The 22633-nt window shown below is 36.9% G+C and overlaps 1 protein-coding gene across 2 annotated transcripts in view; it reads right to left on the reverse strand.

Annotated features, from left to right (window-relative positions):
• LOC138710610 (mitochondrial outer membrane protein SLC25A46-like) overlaps window positions 1–593 on the reverse strand; it is a 52898-nt gene extending 52305 nt beyond the window's left edge. Inside the window, exon 1 of one of the 2 annotated variants that reach the window (XM_069841614.1) lies at window positions 335–593. In XM_069841614.1, the coding sequence (XP_069697715.1) occupies window positions 335–506 (172 nt within the window). In that variant the 5' untranslated portion in view covers window positions 507–593. The remainder of the gene's footprint in view (window positions 1–334) is intronic. The other variant, XM_069841615.1, reaches the window with a different exon arrangement.
• Between the last annotated feature and the right edge of the window lie 22040 nt (window positions 594–22633).

Genomic DNA, 22633 nt, shown 5'->3' on the forward strand with positions numbered 1-22633 from the left:
CATAGTTACGCGGTATTCTGAAGTATAGCGGTAATTTTTACGAGTTCCTTTCGAAAATATAAAATTATTAACATCTAACCTCAAAATAATTATATGAAAGTACCTTCATCGACCAGTCATCTCTGTAAATCCTTGCATCACCAGCAAGCTCTCCATATCATTGTAAACACTTAATAACGCTTATTCAGCAACTAATTTCGGCAAGACGTATGATATTCCATTCTGTTGTAGGTAAATGGGGAGTACATCCAGAAGTAAAAAAAAAAATTGGCCTTTATCAAAATAAATGTCTCGATTATCAGTCTGCAGTTACACCCTCCAAAATCGGACTTACCATCATCATCCAACGATGCATCGTCGAACGTTTTAGAAGGCATTCGCGATTGAGAACCGACTTCTGTATGGGGCAGAATATCACCTCTACCACCATACCTATTTTGAACTGTTCGATCTAAAACACACTGACGGTCATGTGAAAAACCTTGATAACTCTCCATCCCAGCCATCTTCGTTATCACCGATGGCCCTTCGTAGTTCGTCGTGCTGTAATATCCCCACACAACAGTCTAGAAAATTTGACGAGTATTTGAACAGGCACAAGTGAACATTAAACATGCACAAATCAAGAGTACATAATAAACCAAAGGTGACATGAAGTCGAAACGTACAGTGACCTAATAACAACTAGCGGCAAGAGATGGCACTGATGACACAAAAATCTACAATAACGAATAGTGCTGCTGCCCCCGACATTAATTAGATTTATTTTGTTACTGGAATATTTATATTATAAATCTTGTTTTTGGCATTTCATCTGCCTATCTTTACCTCCAATTTACCATTAAAAACCTTCTTCATATTCGTTACAAATTAATAATTCGTGGGGAAGGACACACATTACCGGTATATGACAAAATTGTATCTGAATAATAAAACGGCCAACCTGAAACTCTTGAACACATGTAGTTTACTCAAAATCGTAGGGAATGATTTTATCCTTTATATTTTACCTCCTTTATGAACAAAACACACAAATTTTTATCAATGCCATTACCAATGCCGCCCAGCCCGTTTTTTTTTTAATGGGGAGAGAAAGTCACAAAATATTCCGAAAACATTTTTACTTGAAAGAAGAATTCCGTTACAACACATATTATTGAGACAGTAATTATATTCCAGCAAGTTTTAAAAAGTTCGAAAAATGTTGTTTTCCTCTTTGTGAGAACGTACCTACTTACTTACAAATGGCTTTTAAGGAACTCGAAGGTTCATTGCCGCCCTCACATAAGCCCGCCATAGGTCCCTATCCTGTGCAAGATTAATCCAGTATCTATCATCATATCCCACCTCCCTCAAATCCATTTTAATATTATCCTCCCATCTACGTCTCGGCCTCCCTAAAGGTCTTTTTCCCTCCGGTCTCCCAACTAACACTCTATATGCATTTCTGGATTGGCCCATACGTGCTACATGCCCTGCCCATCTCAAACGTCTGGATTTAATGTTCCTAATTATATCAGGTGAAGAATACAATGCGTGCAGTTCTGCGTTGTGTAACTTTCTCCATTCTCCTGTAACTTCATCCCTCTTAGCCCCAAATATTTTCCTAAGAACCTTATTCTCAAACACCCTTAACCTATGTTCCTCTCTCAGAGTGAGAGTCCAAGTTTCACAGCCATACAGAAGAACCGGTAATATAACTGGTTTATAAATTCTAACTTTCAGATTTTTGGACAGCAGACTGGATGATAAGAGCTTCTCAACCGAATAATAACACGCATTTCCCATATTTATTCTGCGTTTAATTTCCTCCCGAGTGTCATTTATATTTGTTACTGTTGCTCCAAGATATTTGAATTTTTCCACCTCTTCGAAGGATAAATCTCCAATTTTTATATTTCCATTTCGTACAATATTCTGGTTACGAGACATAATCATATACTTTGTCTTTTAGGGATTTACTTCCAAACCGATCGCTTTACTTGCTTCAAGTAAAATTTCCGTGTTTTCCCTAATCGTTTGTGGATTTTCTCCTAACATATTCACGTCATCCGCATAGACAAGAAGCTGATGTAACCCGTTCAATTCCAAACCCTGCCTGTTATCCTGAACTTTCCTAATGGCATATTCTAGAGCGATGTTAAAAAGTAAAGGTGATAGTGCATCTCCCTGCTTTAGCCCGCAGTGAATTGGAAAAACATCAGTTAGAAACTGACCTATACGGACTCTGCTGTATGTTTCACTAAGACACATTTTAATTAATCGAACTAGTTTCTTGGGAATACCAAATGCAATAAGAATATCATATATAATACTTCCCTCTTAACCGAGTCATATGCCTTTTTGAAATCTATGAATAACTGATGCACTGTACCCTTATACTCCCATTTTTTCTCCATTATCTGTCGAATACAAAAAATCTGATCAATAGTCGATCTATTACGCCGAAAACCGCACTGATGATCCCCAATAATTTCATCTACGTACGGAGTTAATCTCCTCAAAAGAATATTGGACAAAATTTTGCATTGTAATATAATTTCCTTAGCTTGTTCTAGTACCACCACAGTATAGAGAATTCTTCTTATACTGTGGTACCACAGTCTAGGTTTAAATAATAGAATTTCAACATTCATTAAAATAATGGTGGTGGGAGGGCCCTGACAAATATTTGCGGAGGGACTACAATTCTTACCGGCAGTTCTGTATCTGCATCACGACTCTACATTTTATGAAAGATAGATAGAGAATTAGTCGGCGATGTATGCAATGGAGGGGGAAAGGAACTGGCCACCCTACCCCATTATCTCCTGGCCTAGTTGTGTTGTCTCATAAGTGGTGCCTTGTTGGTATCACTTTTGAGGTTCAGACCTGTCCTCGGACAACAACAACAACAGAGCCACCGGCGTGGCTCAGTCGGTTAAGGTGCTTGTCTGCCGGTCTGAAGTTGCGCTCGGGCGCGGGTTCGATCCCCGCTTGGGCTGATTAACTGGTTGGGTTTTTCCGAGGTTTTCGCCAACCGTAAGGTGAATGCCAGGTAATCTCGGCCTCATCTCGCCAAATATCATCGCGCTAGCACCAATCTCATCGACGTTAAATAACCTCGTAGTTGATACAGCGTCGTTAAATAACCAACTAAAAAACAACAGATAGAGAATATTTAATAAATTTACCTAAATGATTTATAACACTACTTGGTAAAAATATTAATAAAAGATCTTCTTTTCTTTACAGCTCATTTTCCATACAGGTATTCAATTGTTTTCTAGTATATTCCCCTATGTTTCGAAAATATTTAATTCTTTTTAAAAACGTTCCAGTCAAAATAAGCATTTATTTACATTAAATTTAATGTAAACAAAAAACACGTAAATTTAGATATCGAGGGGGGATTTTAAAACCACCAGTGTTAATTTAATTTTAGGTTTCATCCTCTCACATCAACTTCCTTTGAAATTTCAAATTGCACTCCTGTGTTCATTCATTCATTCCTTCATTCATAGTGTTCTGCCAAAGGGCAGGCTTTCACTGCAAACCCGGCATTCTCCAATCTTTCCTATTGTCTGTCTTCCTTTTAGTCTCCACATTTATGATCCATATATCTTAATGTTGTCTATCATCTGATATCTTCTTCTACCTCGAACTTTTCTTCCGCTCGCTTTCCTTCGAGTGCATCATTCAGAAGGCAGTTTCTTCTTAGCCAGTGACCGAGTCAATTCCTTCTTCTCTTTCTGATCAGTTTCGGCATTATTCTCTCTTCACTCACTCTACCTAGCACAGCTTCATTTCCAAGTCTGTCTCTCCATTTCACACACTCCATTCTTCTCCATAACCACATTTAAAATGCTTCTAGTCACTTCTCTTCACTTTGTTGTAATGTCCATGTTTCTGTCACATACAATGCCAAACTCCACATAAAGCACTTCACTAGTCACTTCCTTAGCTCTTTTTCTACAGATTCGCAGAAGATGCTCCTTTTTCTATTAGAAATTTCTTTTGCTATTGCTATCCTTCTGGCAGCAGCTCATGTTACTATTTATAGTACATCCCAAGTATCTGAAGCATACTTGTAATACAGCCTATTACGTACTTAAATCTGAAAATGTATTCAATTGTTTATACAACTCATTCATTTGTTCCACATCTTTTGTCTTCTATTGTCGCCTGGTGACCTGAATTGTTGTTATTGTTCATTAGAGCTGAAGAAAATACAAATACAAAGACATTGATTTTTAGTTGGTTATTTTACGATGCTTTCTCAACTGCTATGGTTACCTAGCTTCCGAGTGAAATGAAGATGATAATGCTACCGAGATGAGTCCAGAGTCCAGCGCCGAAAATTACGCAGCATTTGCTATTAATGAGTTGAGGGAAACCCTCGGAAAAAACCCCAACCAGGTAACTTGTCCCAACCAGGATTTGAACCCGGGCCCGTTAGTTTCACAGTCAGACGTGCTAACCGCCACTCCACCGCGGTGGACATTACTGTATTCTTGATTACAGGTTATTTCAGATAGTTACACAAGCTAATATTAATTAATATTATGGTTTTGTATTATAAACCTACCTTTAAAATTTGTAAACAAGATGGAGGATAATGAAAAAACCGAAGTTTGGATTTACGTTATTTATGTATGACAATGCTATATAGAGGGGTTCCGAAATAGGCTGTATTACTAGTACCTAGCCTACCTCTGATTGAAGTTCTGGCTGATATGTAGCCTTCATCTATTATCAGGCAGTAGCCTATGGTAAACCTACTTTTCACTTGACGTTATGTGTCAGAGGAAGAACAATATTGTTTTATGCATCTGAAGTCTGATTAGTGTAATATGTAGCTAATCGGCGATGTATGCAATGGAGGGAGACAAGGAACTTGCCACCCTACTACATTATCTCCTGGCCTAGTTGCCTCATAAGTGGTGTCATGTTGGTATTACTTGTGAGGTTCAGACCTGTCTTCGGACAATTGATTAAACAACAACTACCGATACCCAGCCAACAATGGGTTAACATTTTGAACATTTAATTTAGTAAATATAATTAAATATATTTATGAAATTGACCAAAAATGAACTGTTATATTCATCCTACAACCAACTGATAATAACAACAATCCAGTTTGTCAGACGACGCGACGATAAAAAAACAAAATATCTGTAAACAAATGAACGAGATGAATAAACAATTGAATATTGTTTAAAATTTAAGTATCATAATATAGGGGTGTCATTTAAAGTTAAAAGGGGGTGGGATGAGAGGATGAAACCTAAAATGCAATGGACACTGGTTTTTAAATTTCTTCTCAATATCTAAATTGACGTGTTTTTGTTTAATTGAAATACATATTTAGAGTGGGAAATTTTGAAATCAAAGCCCGGCGATATTTTAATGAATAAACGCTGAGTGAAACATTACAATTTTATCTTCAAATCAGCAGGTTTTTTTCTTCTAAAACATAGTTTGTAGTGGGTTCGGAAGATATGTCTAGATGAATGAAAGTTAAAGTAGTTAAGTTTACACGTCATTTTATGGTATTTAGCGACTTCTTTCAGCTGGAATGATTATTTAAGGAATATCCTAATATTCCTTAAATAATCATATTTAATTTGAGAAAAATTCGTTCCGGCACCGGGAATCGAACCCGGGACCTCTATGGTGAAGCTCTAAGGAAGAATCGCAGTGAACTACCTGAGTTGTGACGTCACGACTACAGCTGGTGTATCATTAATCATTATACACGTAGTTTTGATAGAACGGATCGTCGTAGAAACTTTCATTGTTTTCATTGTTTGGGTATTTCACTGTTATTTTGAGTACACTTTATTTTTAAGTTGACACGGCCTTTAAATTACTCGTCTATATCTACCACCAGCATTTTCTTCGTACAAAAATTGTTTCAAACAAAATGGTACAGTCGATCGATTAAAGATGCGCCATTGATTAAGAATTACGCAAGCTGGACTCGGCTCCTCTCTTTATTTTGTGTTCGTATATTCGCCCTGCAGGAAACTCTAATGAAGACGAGTCTTTCCCATCAAGTACGCTGAATCATGTAAGACGCTGCTGTTTCTTGTGTTTCACCGACATGCTGGAGATCCTGCAGCCCTGCACTCTCCAACCAAGTTGTCGTTCCAGAGATCTTCTTCCACCTGGAATTCCGATAACGGTATTATATAAGAGTAGGTCTACTTCAATCATTAATATATGGTCAAACCATCTTAATCTACGACTGCGAACGAGACCAAGCTTATTCACTTTGTTGTAGATCTCGTTTTTAAAAATTATGGTTTATTTATTTATTTATTTATTTATTTATTTATTTATTTATTTATTTATTTATTTTATGGTTATATCAGCGTCGCCGTTGTGCCGGAATTTTGTCCCGCAGGAGTTCTTTTACATGCCAGTAAATCTACTGACGTGAGCCTGTCGCATTTAAATACACTGCTGTTTCGGCCAGGATCGAACCCGCAACCTCGAGCATAGAAGGTCAGCGCTATACCAACTACACTACAGAGTCGATCTACTGGGTGTTCAGTTCAAAATGTGTCATGGCTCGCTGTATGCCGTCATGTGGCTAGCCGATGAGCCTAGAGAATTCAATCTTCCTACACTTCCGCAGAGGTAGAGGTAGAGAAGTTGCCTAGCAAGTACGGCGTTCATTCTGAAGAGTACGTACCGATACGTACGGTAAAGCCGGTAGTGGCAGGAATGTGAACTGTTTGGAAATACGTATGTCGGGATATGGGGAGAGGGTTAAGACGATTACTTACGTATTTGTTGACATTAACTTCGACGGTCAACATGGACACGGAGCATTTGATTTGTGTTGTGGAATGTTACCGTACGCAACCGATGATAACAAATACCCTGCGTACGAATTGCCGGCGCAAAACGCAGTTCGAAAGAGGTTATGGTAGCACGCAGACCGTACAGACCGCCATCTGTTGCTACGACGTTCAAGTTATACCGTACACGTTCTCAAGTTCAGATTGAAGAACGCCTTAAATAATAGGCAACTTCTCTAACATATAAGCTGAAACTCGCTTTAAATCGGTGACCCAACAACAGTGACGTCAAGACACACTTTGAAATGAACACCCAGTAGTTTGTTCTGATGTTATTACAAATGCGAATTTTTCATCTGTTGTCCCGAAATATTTGTCCTGAAATCCTTACAAAACATATTCTCAGATATTATTATGAAAGTCTGAAAGAATTTTTACGGAAAATGTATTAGAATATGACATATTTTATACCGATATATAAAAAATAAAAAAATACTTAACAGTAAAAAAAAATTGAATGAGCTAAACAAACAAAAGAAAAGTATTGTTACGAAAATAATATATTGTGTAAAGTCAACCCCATTATAGGACAAATAGGCCCTGAGGATGGCAGTAGATTAAGGTTCCCACCTTTACAAACAAACGGCAATAATGTCAGTAGGGATGTGAGTTCTACGTGCTCTCCCCTTTACCGGCAAGGAAATGTCCTAATACTCATTTCTGTTAGAGGCTCCGAGGGCCATAGTGCGGCCAGAAATATTTTATCAATGGAGACAATTCATGACCTCATCGAACCCGCGACCTTCCGACTTGCAGCGTTACACCTTAACCGTGACGCTACCTCGCGCCTCAGAAAATGATACATGCTTTCTCATCATTAGTTTTACAGTTAAATTCCGTATCATGTTACGGTTGTTACGGAGGCTACATTTCTCTAGCTATCACTCAAAATACATAGACCTACGTAAATATATCTAAATGAAATCATTACCAAGAACCTAATTAACTCCTCCACTGAACACAAAGTATTATGTTATAATCCCAAAGCGATCTGACTTCACTTATGTTGTTCAGTAACTGTCCGAAGACAGGTTTGAACCTCATAAGTGACACCAGTAAGGCATTACTCATGAGGAAACTAAGCCAAGAGATAGGGTGGCCAATTCCTTTCTCCCTCTATTGCACAGATCTACATAGCTGACTAATAGTAACATATTACACTAATCAGACTTCGGATGTATGCAAACAATAATTGTTCTATAGCCTATAAATTATATGGTATTCGACGATATGCCAGGATATAATTAATTTTGCACATATTCGTGATTTTTAATTAGCTTATTTTACAAATATTTATCGACTGCAGTGGTTATCTAGGATCTGAATGAAATGGAGGTGCTAATGCTAGCGAAAAGAGTCCAGCACCGGAAGTACCCAGCATTATTTTATTCTTTACGGGTTGAGGGAAAACCACGGAGGAACCTCAACCAGGTAACTTGTCCCAAGCAGGATTTGAACCTGGGCCCCCTCTTGTTTCGCGGTCAGACATGCTAACTGTTACTCTACAGCTGTAGACCATATTCATGATATATGTAGGTATTACAATATTACAGCCCCTAATGTTACGAGGGAGGATCGAAAAGTAATGCACAACATTTTGTGGCAACGTATTTAATAAGTAAGCAAAACAAAATAATGCAGAAAAAAGCTACAGGTTTTACCTATTTTTCAACACAGGAACCAAATCTCTCGACACATTTTCCCCATCGTGACATCAGATTCTGTACACCTCGTTCATAAAACTCCGTTTTCTGGGCGTATAACCACCTGCGCACGACTGATTTTCAGCGTATTCCGAATCTCACAAGGACAACAATGACGTCACGCTCAAGCGAAATCGGAACAAAACTGTTGGAAGGATCGATGGCTGTCATGGCGACTGTTGTTGCCTGTGCTACGCTAGCAAAATTTTGCGAAATTTCCGTACTGCCATCTCGTTCAAAGAAAAGAGAGCATAAACAATTTATTTCTTGAACTGGCAGTAATAAATGGTCCGTTGACATGTTCGCTCATAAGCCATTAACATATTGTTTTTACGTTGTGCTCATTACAAACAATATAGCAGAACTAAAGCAAAACACACCGCCATGACACAACAGTGCAGGATGTCATTCGTCTGCTAATTCCCGCCCTATACAAGAACCAATCAGATTCACTGATGGCGGCTGATGGAGACTGCCGCCATCTTTACAAGCTGATGGCACCGGTGCGACGCCAGTGGAGCATCAGTGACTCCATCGGTGAAATTCGGAACACCGTGATGCCATCAGATTGCTCAGCGTTGAGATTCGGAATACGCTCTTTACTTCTTCATCCACTCAGACGGTGCGAAGTCTGCCTCGGACATTGGGTGGAGTTGCAGCGGTCACTGGTCGGCCGGAATGTGCTTCGTCGGTAAGATTTACTCGGCTCTCTTCGAAGAACCTGCACTACCTGTACAGTAGATGTTGCTACGATCCAAACAGTCAGCACCATACACCTCCAACATTTCCCTGTGTATTTCACTCGGACTTTTTTTTTTTTTTTTTTTTTTTGCTCAGAAAAAACGGACTACACCTCGCTGCTCTTCACAAGTAGACGATGCTAGCACACGTTTCATCTTTACTCAGTAGTTACCGCTCGTTCCGCCAGGGTGACACCAAATCGAGCAATTGCTGTCTGTAGCGCAAGATTCAAAGTAACTACTGCAACTTTGAACGTCGTAACCAAAATAGTATACAGTAAAGAAGTTGTTGTGCGTTACTTTCTGATCTTGCCTAGTATTTTGCTACTTACGGAACTCGGTACACCAAATTAATTTTAATAGGTTATTTAACGATGCTGTACCAATGACAAGATTATCTAATGTAGATGGAATTATCGGTGATAGTGACGTAGTTTATGGCGAGATGAGTTCGAGGATTTATGTGATTGGATTTGCCCCCCCCCCACCCAACTGTATTGCGTGAAATATTGGCGAGTGAGCTTTCTACAAGGTTAACAACCTTTTAACTGCCCGAGACAGAATGTTATGCTGAAGTATACATCTTGCGGTATATCTAGGGAGAAAGCGACCGTCAGTTTTGAAGTGTTCGATCGTACTGAGTATGCGTTACACTGATTTAGGCCTGTATAATATATCAGATGAGTTACATTGGTCAAAAGATAAAAGTAGTCACTTCATCCAACCTGCAAATATTTCCTCCATTCGTACAAATCACACTGAAAGTTGGAGTGAAAATAAATATTCTTCTATTTTAATGAAACTTACAATTATTACATTCATATTCTTCTAAGAGAACTCACTTTAATGTTTTTTGTTTAACAAAATGGCTTAAACTAAAATGCTCTCACATGTCACAGGTTAGTGAAATCCATATTAAAACGTTAGTGAAAGCAAGTTAATATTAAGTATTGCCTCCCCTAGCATACATGACAGTATTGCAAAGCCTGTTCATGCTCCTGACAAGACACTACAGTTCTTCTTGTCATAGACGTATCCATTCTTCCAATAGAGCTTCCTCAAGGACTCGAAGCGTCTGCGGAGGTACATTTCGCCATCGAATGCGTTGTTCCAGTTTATTCCAGACTTATTCTATTGGATTTAAGTCTGGACTCCTGGATGGCCACTACATTACTTGTAGATTTTGCTTCTGCGTGAATTCCTGCACATCGTTGACAACATGTACTCTGGCATTGTCATGCATAAACAATCCATTTTCTCCAAGTTGCCTCAGTTGAGAAATAACATGAGGCTCTATGATCTCATTAATGTAACGTCTCGCAGTTAAGGTTCCATTTTAACAATGATGAGCTCCGTTTTTTTATCCAAACTTATACCTGCCCAGACTATAACGGACCCACCTCCGTGTGCAATAACAGGTTGTACTACTTCAGGATGGAATCGCTCTGCTCGTCGTCTCCAGACACGTCGATGACCATCTGACCCATACAAGCAAAACCGAGACTCATCAGAGAATAGGACAGGTCGCCAATGTCGTAACTGCCAGTGAACATGTTCTGTGGCGAACTCCAGTCTCATTCCACGGTGTATTATTTTGAGTAAGAGAACTTTAACGCGTCGTTGGATTCTTAAATCACCCTCTTTGAGCCTGTTTCTGATGGTCTGATCGCTAATTCTCATCCCTGTAGCCTGCTCTACGTCTACCTCTAGCTCTCGTGCGGTTACTTGGCGGTTCCGAGGTTCCGTAATGCTTGTAGACGCACAAAACGGTCCTGTGCAGGGGCTGTTTTCCTTTGGAGGCCAGTTTCACAACATCTAGATACTGTTCCATTCTCTTGAAAGCGTTTCCAAGTTTTCCGTATCGTGTCCTGTACAACCCCTAGCATTCCTGCCGCATATGTCTGTGAATGCCCTCTTGCGGAAGTGTAACTGCACGTGTAGCTTCGTTTGACGATAATTTTCTTTCTTCGTCCTTGCAATCAGCCAGTGTGTCAAAAACAACAATGAAAGCACGATTAAATCAGCCACACAACAAGGAAAATCCTAACACAATCTAATTTATGTTATGTGAAGCTTTCGGATAGCTTCAACAATAAAACAACCGCGATGGTAGGGTCTACCAACTTTCATGTAAGAAACAATATATTCATTTAGCAGTGATTTTTTCTTATACCCTAATTTTTTAATTTGATCATTTTGGTAGTGACTATCTTTATCTTTTGAGCAGTGTATCTGATTTATGTTGTAGTTTGTCGTATAGGCCTACTTTACTTACCTCTTACTTTAATTATTACAACGTCCACTGAGGTCATCAGCGCTCAAGCTATAAAAAAAAGTCCCGTCGCTCTAATTTCCGGCAGCCAATCGCGTTGCAGGTCGGCTACATTTAAACGTGTGCGTCTTGTGATTCGCTTATGAAGATGTTATTCATTTCTTAAGGCTCGATAAATACTTAATATAATCGCCCGCCATTTTGGCTCTTTCGTTGGCGTTCGCAGAAAGCACACAAAGACGTTATTTGCCGCTCAATTATTTGCTGAAATACAGTGCGTTTGATTTATTATCATAGGAGCTACGACATGATCATGTTTAACGGTGTGGCAAACAGATTCCTCGTATGGTAGCTCGGGAACGAAAGAACAAAAATGGCGAACGATACTACCTACCTAGACTTTATAGAGCCTTCACTTCCTAAGACGTAAGCAAAGAGGCGGAGTCACGCCGGAAATAACACCGTTGCGACTATAGTGCATGTGATCTAAAGACGTGCGTATTGTCTAAACAGACAGGCGTTTCGTTGAACGATCAGTCATAAAACATCACACCATAAAATACGTGACACATGTATGGGAAATCTATTAGGGCAAAGGTAAAAGTAAATTGGGTGCTGTTTTACATACATTTTTCATAAACAAACACCAAAATATTTGCACATATACCCCTAAAACCTGTGTACAGACAGCAAGCATATACAAAAAATATAATCACGGAAAACTAATAAAAAGTCAATATAAAATTTGAATCGACCCACTAACCTGCTGGCACTAATATTCTGTGTGAGTTTATTATTAATGCGTTTTATGTCTGTAGAGGGCGTCCTAAGTGTGCATGACCATGTAACGGCCGCGACTCTGAGCCAAAAATTTTAACAAAAAGCTAAAATAAGAGTTTCAAGTCAGGCGACTCTAGTACCATGATCAGATCAGGTAGACTTATCTTTTGGCGGGAATAACACACTTTCTGGCCACTACGCTGAAAACCATTCCTTGACTAAATTGAAATATCTGACCTACTCAGTCCGTTAGATTTACGTAAACTCTCACGTCTACTTCTATACTCCCGTTTCTCCTATCGTACTAACCAGTGGTAAATAATCATGCGTTATGATCATTTTTCGGCTATTTACCTTGCAAAATTAAACAGTACGGAAAGACTGAATTGAGACAGGTGGCCTTTGGACTGGGAGCTCTCATAAATGTTAAGATAAGTCCCAAGAATCATTTCAAGGACGCGCACTCTTATACTCTTCTACTCTTCTCCCTCACTGATTGATTGATTGATTGGTTGATTGATTGATTGATTGGCAATAATTTATTCAATAAATTAGTATAAAATCAACGTAGATATTTTCAATTTTCTACTCTATTACCAAACCCTCAGCCCTCTTGTCCGTGGTCGACTCCTGCTTTCTCTCTTCTCCTGAACTACTTAAGGGGGCACTATGGTAACTTTCAAAACTTGTTTTCTATTTTACAGATTTCAACCAAACTTTTACATAGACATAGTATTGAAATATTTAATATTTGAAAGTAATTTATTTCCTAGGTTTTGAATAATATGTGTTTAATTATTTATTATAACTTATTTTAATATTTACGGTACCCCGTATTTTTAGTCAAATTTAATTATAAGCTTATCAAATTACAATATGTAGTGCACAATAGTTAGGTCCAAATATATTTTTTCCTATATATCCTTTCGTTTTGTAATTATGGCCTCCAAAATATGTATTTTATTATTTTTAATTTCAGTACAATAAATAGTTATTTATGGTACTTGTGAGGTAAGTGTATCTTTATTGCACAAGTGGAAAGATTCAAGCACGAGGCGTCAGCCGAGTACTTAAATTACACGACCGCAATGAAGATCACGCTCACAAGTACCATATGTAATTCTATCCATGACTATAACAAAAAATGATGTTTTATAAAAGAAAATATGTTGAAAATAAGTCCTCATATAATCAGATATCATGGCATAGATTATAGGATCGATACGCGTACTAGGTAGGTTATGATATAGGAGGCCATAGTGAAGAATGGCATCTAAGGCGTTGGATTTAATAACAAATTATAATTATATAATTTCAATATATATATATATATATATATATATATATATTATATATATATATATTAATTTTAAACATGTACAGTATTTTCATCTTTTTCAAGTTTCAGGGATTATTTAGAAATGTTCACGGGACTAATGTGATTAAAATAATTTCACATTTTCTTTTGTAAACTTAAGAGGAATATTAAAACGTAATTAATCATCGTGTCTGTTTAGCTCAGTTGACTAAGGCTTGTTGTTATTAAATCCAATAAATCCAACTTCGCCGGTTCGAGGGTTTGAATCTCCTCGCTTCCCAAAATGTAAATTATAAAATAATAAAATACATATTCGATATGCATGTAATGCACAAATTACGATGTAGTGACGGTATTAGTAGTAGATAGAGAAAGTAGAAGGAGATTGAGTGTACGGAGATATAAAGAAATGGTAATAAAGAAGTAAAGGTAGTGACATCTAGTAACTACTATATTAACTTCTTGAATAATATTTGAATGTAGTGGTAGGCCTATATGTGCAGTCCCGGGTACTAGGAAAATACTAATGAACTGTGAGGTAAAGTTTATCTCACTAGTGGAATAAAGTAATGTTGAATAAAAGCCTATTTTACAAACGCAAAAGTATTTAGTAAACGCATGCTTTTTGTATGGTCATAGATAAAGAATGTTATTCAGTGCACAAACACACTTATAGAAAATCGATCCTTGAAATTGATCTAGGGCATGGTGTTTATGTATCTGTAAAATTTCATAACGATTGGGCAATATTTACTATAAAATAGTATCACCAGAAATACTGAAGAAAAAAGTTACGGTAAATGGCAATTTAAAAACTATATTCATTCTATTGCCCACACATATAACATACATTTTTTAACGAATTTAGAAGCGGAATTGAACAAATTCCTTTGAAAAGATGAGAATGCACATAGTAATGGTGTTTTTAAGTGGAAGAAAAATCTAAAGTTTTCACATTTTTTACCACTCTTCCCTTATGAGGTAGCCTACGCACTATGGAGTCACAACAAAATTACTTTAGTCACAATACATTCCAATTGAAGTCGTCGGGATTTACAACTGGGTCTTCGGATAAAAAAAATTCGATGCTTTAATCGTACGAATAACGGTGATGTAGGAGAAACTATAAATCCAACAATGCATTGCAACGAAGCAATAATTGCTATTACATACATTCATGTAAATTATTCTTTGGACTGAACAGAGTGCTGGGAAGTGTATAGGTTAGCACGAAATGAAACCTGGTGTAGGAAACGCTTGTTATAATATATGCAGGAAAAAATATATGTAAGATCTTGAAATGAGATAATTCAAAGCGGCGAAGGTCGGGAAACAGAGAGATACAGACTGCTTGGAGTTTCTTGTAGGCCATGGCATTGATTTTTACAAGGCTGCCCCTTTTTTCTATAGCTAATTTGCCTACATTAAGCACGTTATTGTGATAACAGCTTCTTTTTTAAACAGAAGAGTAAATTATTCTAATCTAATAATAACAGTAATGGTGATGGTGGTAATAATAATAATAATAATGATAATAATAATAATAATAATAATAATAATAATAATAGTAGTAGTAATAGGTAAAGTTGCCTAATTCCATGATATCCCTAATCCCGTGATACTTTTCTTTAATTGAATGTCAGTCAAAGTTTTACAGTTCGACCATAGCGCCAGACATATTTCTCGAAACAGTGCATCTTTCGCCTACTTTTGAGACATCGGTAAACTTCCTACCAAGATACCCAATTCCGTAACATTCAGTGAAAAAAATGTATCACGGAATTACGCAACTCTACCCTAATAATAATAATAATAATAATAATAATAATAATAATAATAATAAATTCTTGCACAAGTCATATCTGCAACTGAACTGACACCTCATGCGCTACGTGCTTGATAAAATTATAATTACAGTAACGCACGAGAAGACGTTGGGGGGGGGGGAGGTTAAAGAATGTGAGTTTCACCTCTGATCACATATTGTATAACAGATTGCTCATCCGTATGTTAAAATCTGTAGCACTTTGAAGAGAACAACCACCAGGATCGCCACCCGTCCGCCGTAAAGGAACACGAGATGGCAGTACAGTCGCTAATGCAATCAAAATATGGGAGTTATGACGTGACTCCTTATGTAACAACTAGATGGCAGCATACTAAATCTGACGAAAGTTGTTATCGTCAAAGCCTACAAGGCTGAGCAGTCTGTTATATAATATGTGATCTGGGGTTTCACTAAGATCATATGTTTTTTCATAAGACGCCTTACGTGTTTCGGAAAAGTTCAGTTTTTTTTAATCGGATTGCGAATGATTGTTTAGTCAACTGTCGGAAAACATGTCTGGGCTTCACAAGTAACATCAACAAGCCTCACTCACGAGGCAACTAGGCCAGGAGGTAATCGGGTAGGGTGGCCAGATCCTTTCCCTCTGTCTTGCATACATCGCTGACTAGTGGCATATTTCACTAATCAGACTTCAGATGCATACAAATAATTGTTGTTTCCTCTGGCACATATCGTCAAGTGAGATTATTGTATTGTCTGATGCAGCCAGAACCTCAATCAGAGGACGACGATGTTAATATTGTGTCAAATTAAAGCAATCAATATTTTAAATAATGAACAGTTATTGCTGTACTAAAACACCACCTGTATTGGAAATTAAATTAAATTAATTTGCTTTTTTATTCTTTTTAATACTTATCTCGCTCTACACTTGAATATAGCCTATCTAAAAAAAAAGTAAATCCATGGTGCTACAGCCCTTTGCAGGGCCAAGACCGACCAGCCGACTGCTTGCCTCACAGCCACATGCCGAAGCAGAGGTGGACGATCATCCAACCAGAATGGAGGTATCGTGTGGTTTGCACGGTGATCCCCCCAGCCGTTATAGCTGGTTTGCGAAACCGGATTTTCGCTACCTATCGTAGCTCCCCAAGTGCATCACGACGCTGGGTGGGCACCAGTCCCATACACTGGCCGAAATTTCATGAGAAAATGTCTTCCCTCACGGGGACTTGAACCAGCGCGCATTCCGTAACGCGAGTCCTAGGAGAAATGCCTTAGACCTCGACGCCACAGCGCGGGACACTTGAATATATCTACTGACCTAAAAATGTAATTATTTACAGCTCTGTATTTGCAGGAGTTTCATTTTACAAAACAAAATCAATGATTCAACGATCTTTTAATTATATTTCTGTGCTTAAAGTATTCTTTGTCCTTTGTAGCAGCTCACAAACGATGAGATTTTAATAAAAAAATTCTCAATTTATCAACTGACCAATAGTTACTGATCCTACTACAATGAATATAAAACTGTGAGAGTTTAAACACATCCTCCTTTTCTCATTAGTCTGAGTGTTTTAAGTTGAGGTAGAGATACTTAGAGAAAAATCATCAAAGAGTACGCTTCTATGATAGTGTCTCCTTGAATTCCCAGGAGTGATATGACGGGAAAAGCATTGTTTTCCAACACAGCAACAAACAGATACAGTATTTACCTCAATTTTGTATAAATTATACTTTGCAAGATTCTTTAAGATGACGCTTTCTTCTAACAATATAATTTTAATGAATACATAAATACTACCTCCTATGACTTTAAGAATTTTGTTTTTATTTATACACTTAACAAATCAATTGAATTGACTGACAAAAAACACAGCTTGAACATGGACAATTTGGAGAAGATTATTGTTATGTACAGCAGAGCAAATTATGATGAATGAAACTGTTATATGTACATATATATATATATTTTTTTTTTTTGAGGCCATAACTTTTGTTTCTTAGAAATAAATAAAATTTTGAGGGCCTATTATAGCAACTTAACTGTCGGTTTTGTTAATACCTTACGAGACATTTTACAATTATCCGTGATAATATAAACTATTAATTATCATTAAAGCACACTTTAAAGAAACACATCTTACACAGAATACTAACACCACATAAATCTCGTGGTAAACTGAAGCGATTTCATACGGCGAACCTGCTTCTTCCCTTTCAAACGGAACCGAAAAGAGCAATAAAACAATTTCTGCTTCTAGAAGTGGTTTTGTCAGGGTGGTCTATTGCAGAATATAAACTAAATTAATGTGATCAAAGCTCACAGTGAAATAAATACAATCTCAAGTAAAATCAGGTAAACTCAAGCGAATTCATACCGCGAATCTGTTTCACTCCCTCCAAACAGACTCGTAAAAGGACAATAAAATAATTTCCCTTTCTACAAGTTTTTCTAACATGGTAGCCTACTCATGCTAATATTTTTTTCACATAATGGGTTGTCACATTTCTAAAACAAAATAGTTGCACACGAAATACGATGATTTTTTTTAATAAAATGAATAGAGAATGTATTATATTGTGCATCTCGAAACTCCAACTTCCGGAACATTTAGCTTGTTATTTTTTAATTCAGGATCGAAATTAGTAAGAATTGGTTAATTTTATGTCTGGCGCAAAATGACTATTTACAGTGTTATAATTAATAATTACTAAATGGTAGTTCTACATTTTGTCCTTACTACATTTTATTTTTAAGACAAATTCATTGATTTCTGTAGCCTTCGTAAACGTTTGCTTCTACTGAACCGATTCCCGAACACGAGCAATGCTCTCTCTCGGGATCCATTCTATTTTAATGTGTGTAGTTTTATTTGAATAAATTATACCTATTATTATTATTATTATTATTATTATTATTATTATTATTATTATTATTTAAAAAGAAGACTACGAAAGGCGAAATAGTAAGTTTCTACGAGGAGGTAGACTGCTTATTGGAAGATGGATCAAATAGAAGAGTGGACATTATAGCAATTGACCAGCAGAAGAACATCAATTTAATTATTATTTACCCTACAATACGATTTTTGAGAAGAATCACAATCATGCTTAGTAAGTTGATGTAGTAGAGAAGGCAATTATCAACCATATATTTCTCATCTAAGTGAAAGATTTAAAATATTTTGAAATACAGTGCAGGTGAAAGTTTTTCTTTTTGGAGTTAGAGGTTGTATTTTAAATTGACAACTTTCCACATTCTAAGTCTACATTTTACCAACAATGACATTACGAAAATGTGTTTAATGATTCTAAGAGATGCATTATACAGTGCTTTCATTTTACGAGGAAACTAAATTAGAGCGGAACCCCGACGTAGGCTTTCCTGGGTGTCGTGCTTACACCGGCGGGGAGTATGTTCGATTACTACCGGAAAATCAAGACATTTAACAACTACAAAATAAATAAGTCCACGCTGGACAATTAAGTGATTTTCTGAACCTTACATCTAACCGCTTCAGAATATCCCCAAGTTTACCTTCAGTTAAAACGTGTCTTTCCCGCTTCCTCCGTATATCACAAACTGAACCTGTTGTACGCCACTTTTTCATCAACTTCGAAACGCAAGATTTTGTAGAAACGCTAGAGTCAGGATATTTACTAGCAAATTTTCGAACGCATCTTCTATAGTTATCTTTTTTCAGGTAACATTCCACCAAATAAATTCGCTGTTCAACCGTACACTTCATCCTTCAATCGATTACTTAATACACAAGCAAAAGTCACACACACACACACACACACACACACACACACACACACACATTCCGGTACAATTCTCAGAAGCAACTAACTGCTCGGATGTTTTGTAGAACCGGCTTCCCACGCTGCGGTCAGGAGAGCAGGAAGCCGGCCAGCGACGGAATTATACGAAGCTTTCTCGTAAAATGAGAATATTGTACATCCTCCATAATCATTTATACTGTAGGGATAGAATTCTATGTTATTTAGTTACACTTTCTTGTTTTGTTTATTTTAATATTTGTTAATTTGTAATCATATTATTTGTATAATTATTCTGGAACTTGGGTAATGATATCCAGCAGATGGTGGTCAGATAGTTGAAATAAATAATACACTCACTGTACATCCATATTGTTGTGACAAGGTATAATGATACAACTTAAGTCCCTATCATTTTACACTAATTCAGTAGGAGTTGTATTTTAAACTGTTGCTGCTGCTGCTGCTGCTGCTGATGGTGATGATGACGATGATGATGATGATGATGATAATTGCTTATGGCTTTTAAGGAATCCGGAGGTTCATTACCGCCCTCGCATAAGCCCACCATTGGTCCCTATCCTGAGCAAAATTAATCCAGTTTCTACCATCATATCCCACCTCCCTCAAATCCATTTTAATATTATCTTCCCATCTACGTCTCGGCCTCCCCAAATGTCTTTTTCCCTCTGGCCTCCCAACAAACACTCTATATGCATTTCTGGGTTCGCCCATACGTGCTATATGCCCTGCCCATCTCAAACGTCTGGATTTAATGTTCCTAATTATGTCAGGTGAAGAATACAATGCGTGCAGCTCTGCGTTATGTAACTTTCTCCATTCTCCTGTAACTTCATCCCTCTTAGCCCCAAATATTTTCCTAAGAACCTTATTCTCAAACACCCTTAATCTCTGTTCCTCTCTCAAAGTGAGAGTCCAAGTTTCACAACCATAAAGAACAACCGGTAATTTAACTGTTTTATAAATTCTAACTTTCAGATTTTTTGACAGCAGACTGGATAATAAAAGTTTCTCAACAGAACAATATCAGGCATTTCCCATATTTAGTCTGTTTTTAATTTCCTCCCGAGTATCAAGTATTTGAACTTTTCCACCCCTTCAAAGGATAAATTTCTAATTTTTATATTTCCATTTCGTACAATATTCTAATCACGAGATATATTCATAAGAAGAGTCCACTGCAAGAATGATGGATGTCATTTGGAATACATTTTTCAGGAGAAGCAATTGAAAGTTTGAAATGTTTAGCGCTCAAAGCTTAACTGTGATTTTCCGATCATTACTGGACAATGACTATCAGTGTTAATACCATATAACTCTCTATGTAGATTCTATATGTCTTAAGCTATGCATTGACAGTCTTGGTTCATTTTCGACAAGAAAGTGACATCCATCATTCTTGCAGTGGACTCTTCATATACTTTGTCTTTTCGGGATTTACTTCCAAACCTATCTCTTTACTTGCTTCAAAATATTTGCATATCTATAGGTGCATGCAATTTATTTTCCACTAACCTATGTACCTGAAATTATGTTGAACAGATCCAGTATAGTATTTATCTTGAGTTTTGTTTAAAATTCGTCATTTAAATTTGAATAGCTCCATCTGCTCTCAGTACAATTCCTCGCATATACATGATGTTCTCCGAGTTGATCCAGTATCAATGAATGACAAAATAATATGTCAATATTTATACAAATATCCGGCCCGTTCATTTCATGAAGTCGATTCTAATATCAAAAATCATCGTTAATTCACGAAACAATATGTGACGACACAAATAGGCCTATTAATTAATAAAAACAAATGGCTATTTGGCGATGAATTGAAAATAGAACTACGTCAACGTCTTGGGTTAAGTACACCCCTGAAAACCCAACTTCATCACATATCGTTCTTTGCACAAGTTCTCAAAATTTTTACGAGGAACATGTGTGAAAGCCAGAACATCTATAGCTCCATCCAAATATAAAGTAGGAACAAGGGGTGGCAAATTTCACACCGTCAACAAACGTTGAAATTTCTTCTCCTAAGTAATCTGATTGGTGACCTGAATCCCGATAAATGCATGTTTATATATGTATATGAAACCAAAAAGAGAGGGCAACAGATTGTACACGATGTATAGTCACGCAACTCGCTTGTCTTTTATTTCAGCAGCGCCGCGTTGCGGTGGCCGTGCAGCGGGAACTTTCAGTATTTCACTCCAAGCAGTTGAGATTGCACTGTGTTAATGGAAGTGTTGTGGTGTTGCGTATGCCGAAACTAGAAAAAAAATATGTGATTCATGCGTAGTTATCCTAATGTTGTTGGAACCATAAACTGTCTCTTTTTATATGCGTAAAATTTTCTTACTTTGAAGTGAATTATGATCTAAATAAATAAGGTTTGTAACGTAGGATTTCGATTTCCTTCTGTGTGTTAATTAATGAACTTCAAATGTCAATTGAAAAAAAATCATAGTTACTAGAAGTAGCTACGATGTGATTTTTTATAATATGCGTATATAGGTTTAACAAATTTGTAAATATTTAAAAATTACAGTTTATTTAAGTGCGAGTTACATTTTATTCATATTGAAAATTTCTTGTTATTCGTGTGTTCTTAAGAAGACTACAGTGCAATTAAATTTGTTATATACCCTACGTGACAAATCGGAAGAGAATACTTAGCTGTTTCTTTTATTATTCACTAACTCATAATAAGGGATCGGATTATTAATGTGAATTACGCAACTAATGGATTTGCTAACAAATTATTCTGATGTGAATAAAATTAGGAAGAGAGACAGTCGCCAAAGAAGTGTGTTTTTTATGTTTTTGGAAGTGTGCTGAAATCACCTTTTGCTATATATATTTCGTGACAAGATTTGGGATACAAAATAATAACAGTAAAAGAACAAATCACGTAAACATAATTTATTTTATACGAGACTCTTTTTGTATTCTGGACTACAAGTAAATATTTTTAATACACTCTCAAGTTATACAACAGAAATTCCTTTCTGCCGAGGTACGTATATTTATTGTGTCAATATTTAATAACAATATTAATACTGCTATGTATAATTATAGACTATAGAATTTCCCTTCACCGAATAGGAATTAGCATCTACCTAAAATTTTAAAGCTACAGAACGAGATGAACTCTGCGAGTCACATGTGATGGAGGCAGTTGGAGACCCTTTCCATTGCCACGAAAATTGTATAATACATAAGCTACTGTTACAGATTGGAACAAGTGTGAAAGCATTAGCTGGTGATATTGTCGTTATGGTTTTCCAGCTATTACTGCTACTACTATTGATCCATTCCAACTTAAAGAATAATAATTAGCTTTGCTGGAAGTTGTTTCACGTTATATATTTAC

Source organism: Periplaneta americana, chromosome 12, assembly GCF_040183065.1.
Source record: "Periplaneta americana isolate PAMFEO1 chromosome 12, P.americana_PAMFEO1_priV1, whole genome shotgun sequence".
Classification (NCBI taxonomy): domain Eukaryota; kingdom Metazoa; phylum Arthropoda; class Insecta; order Blattodea; family Blattidae; genus Periplaneta; species Periplaneta americana.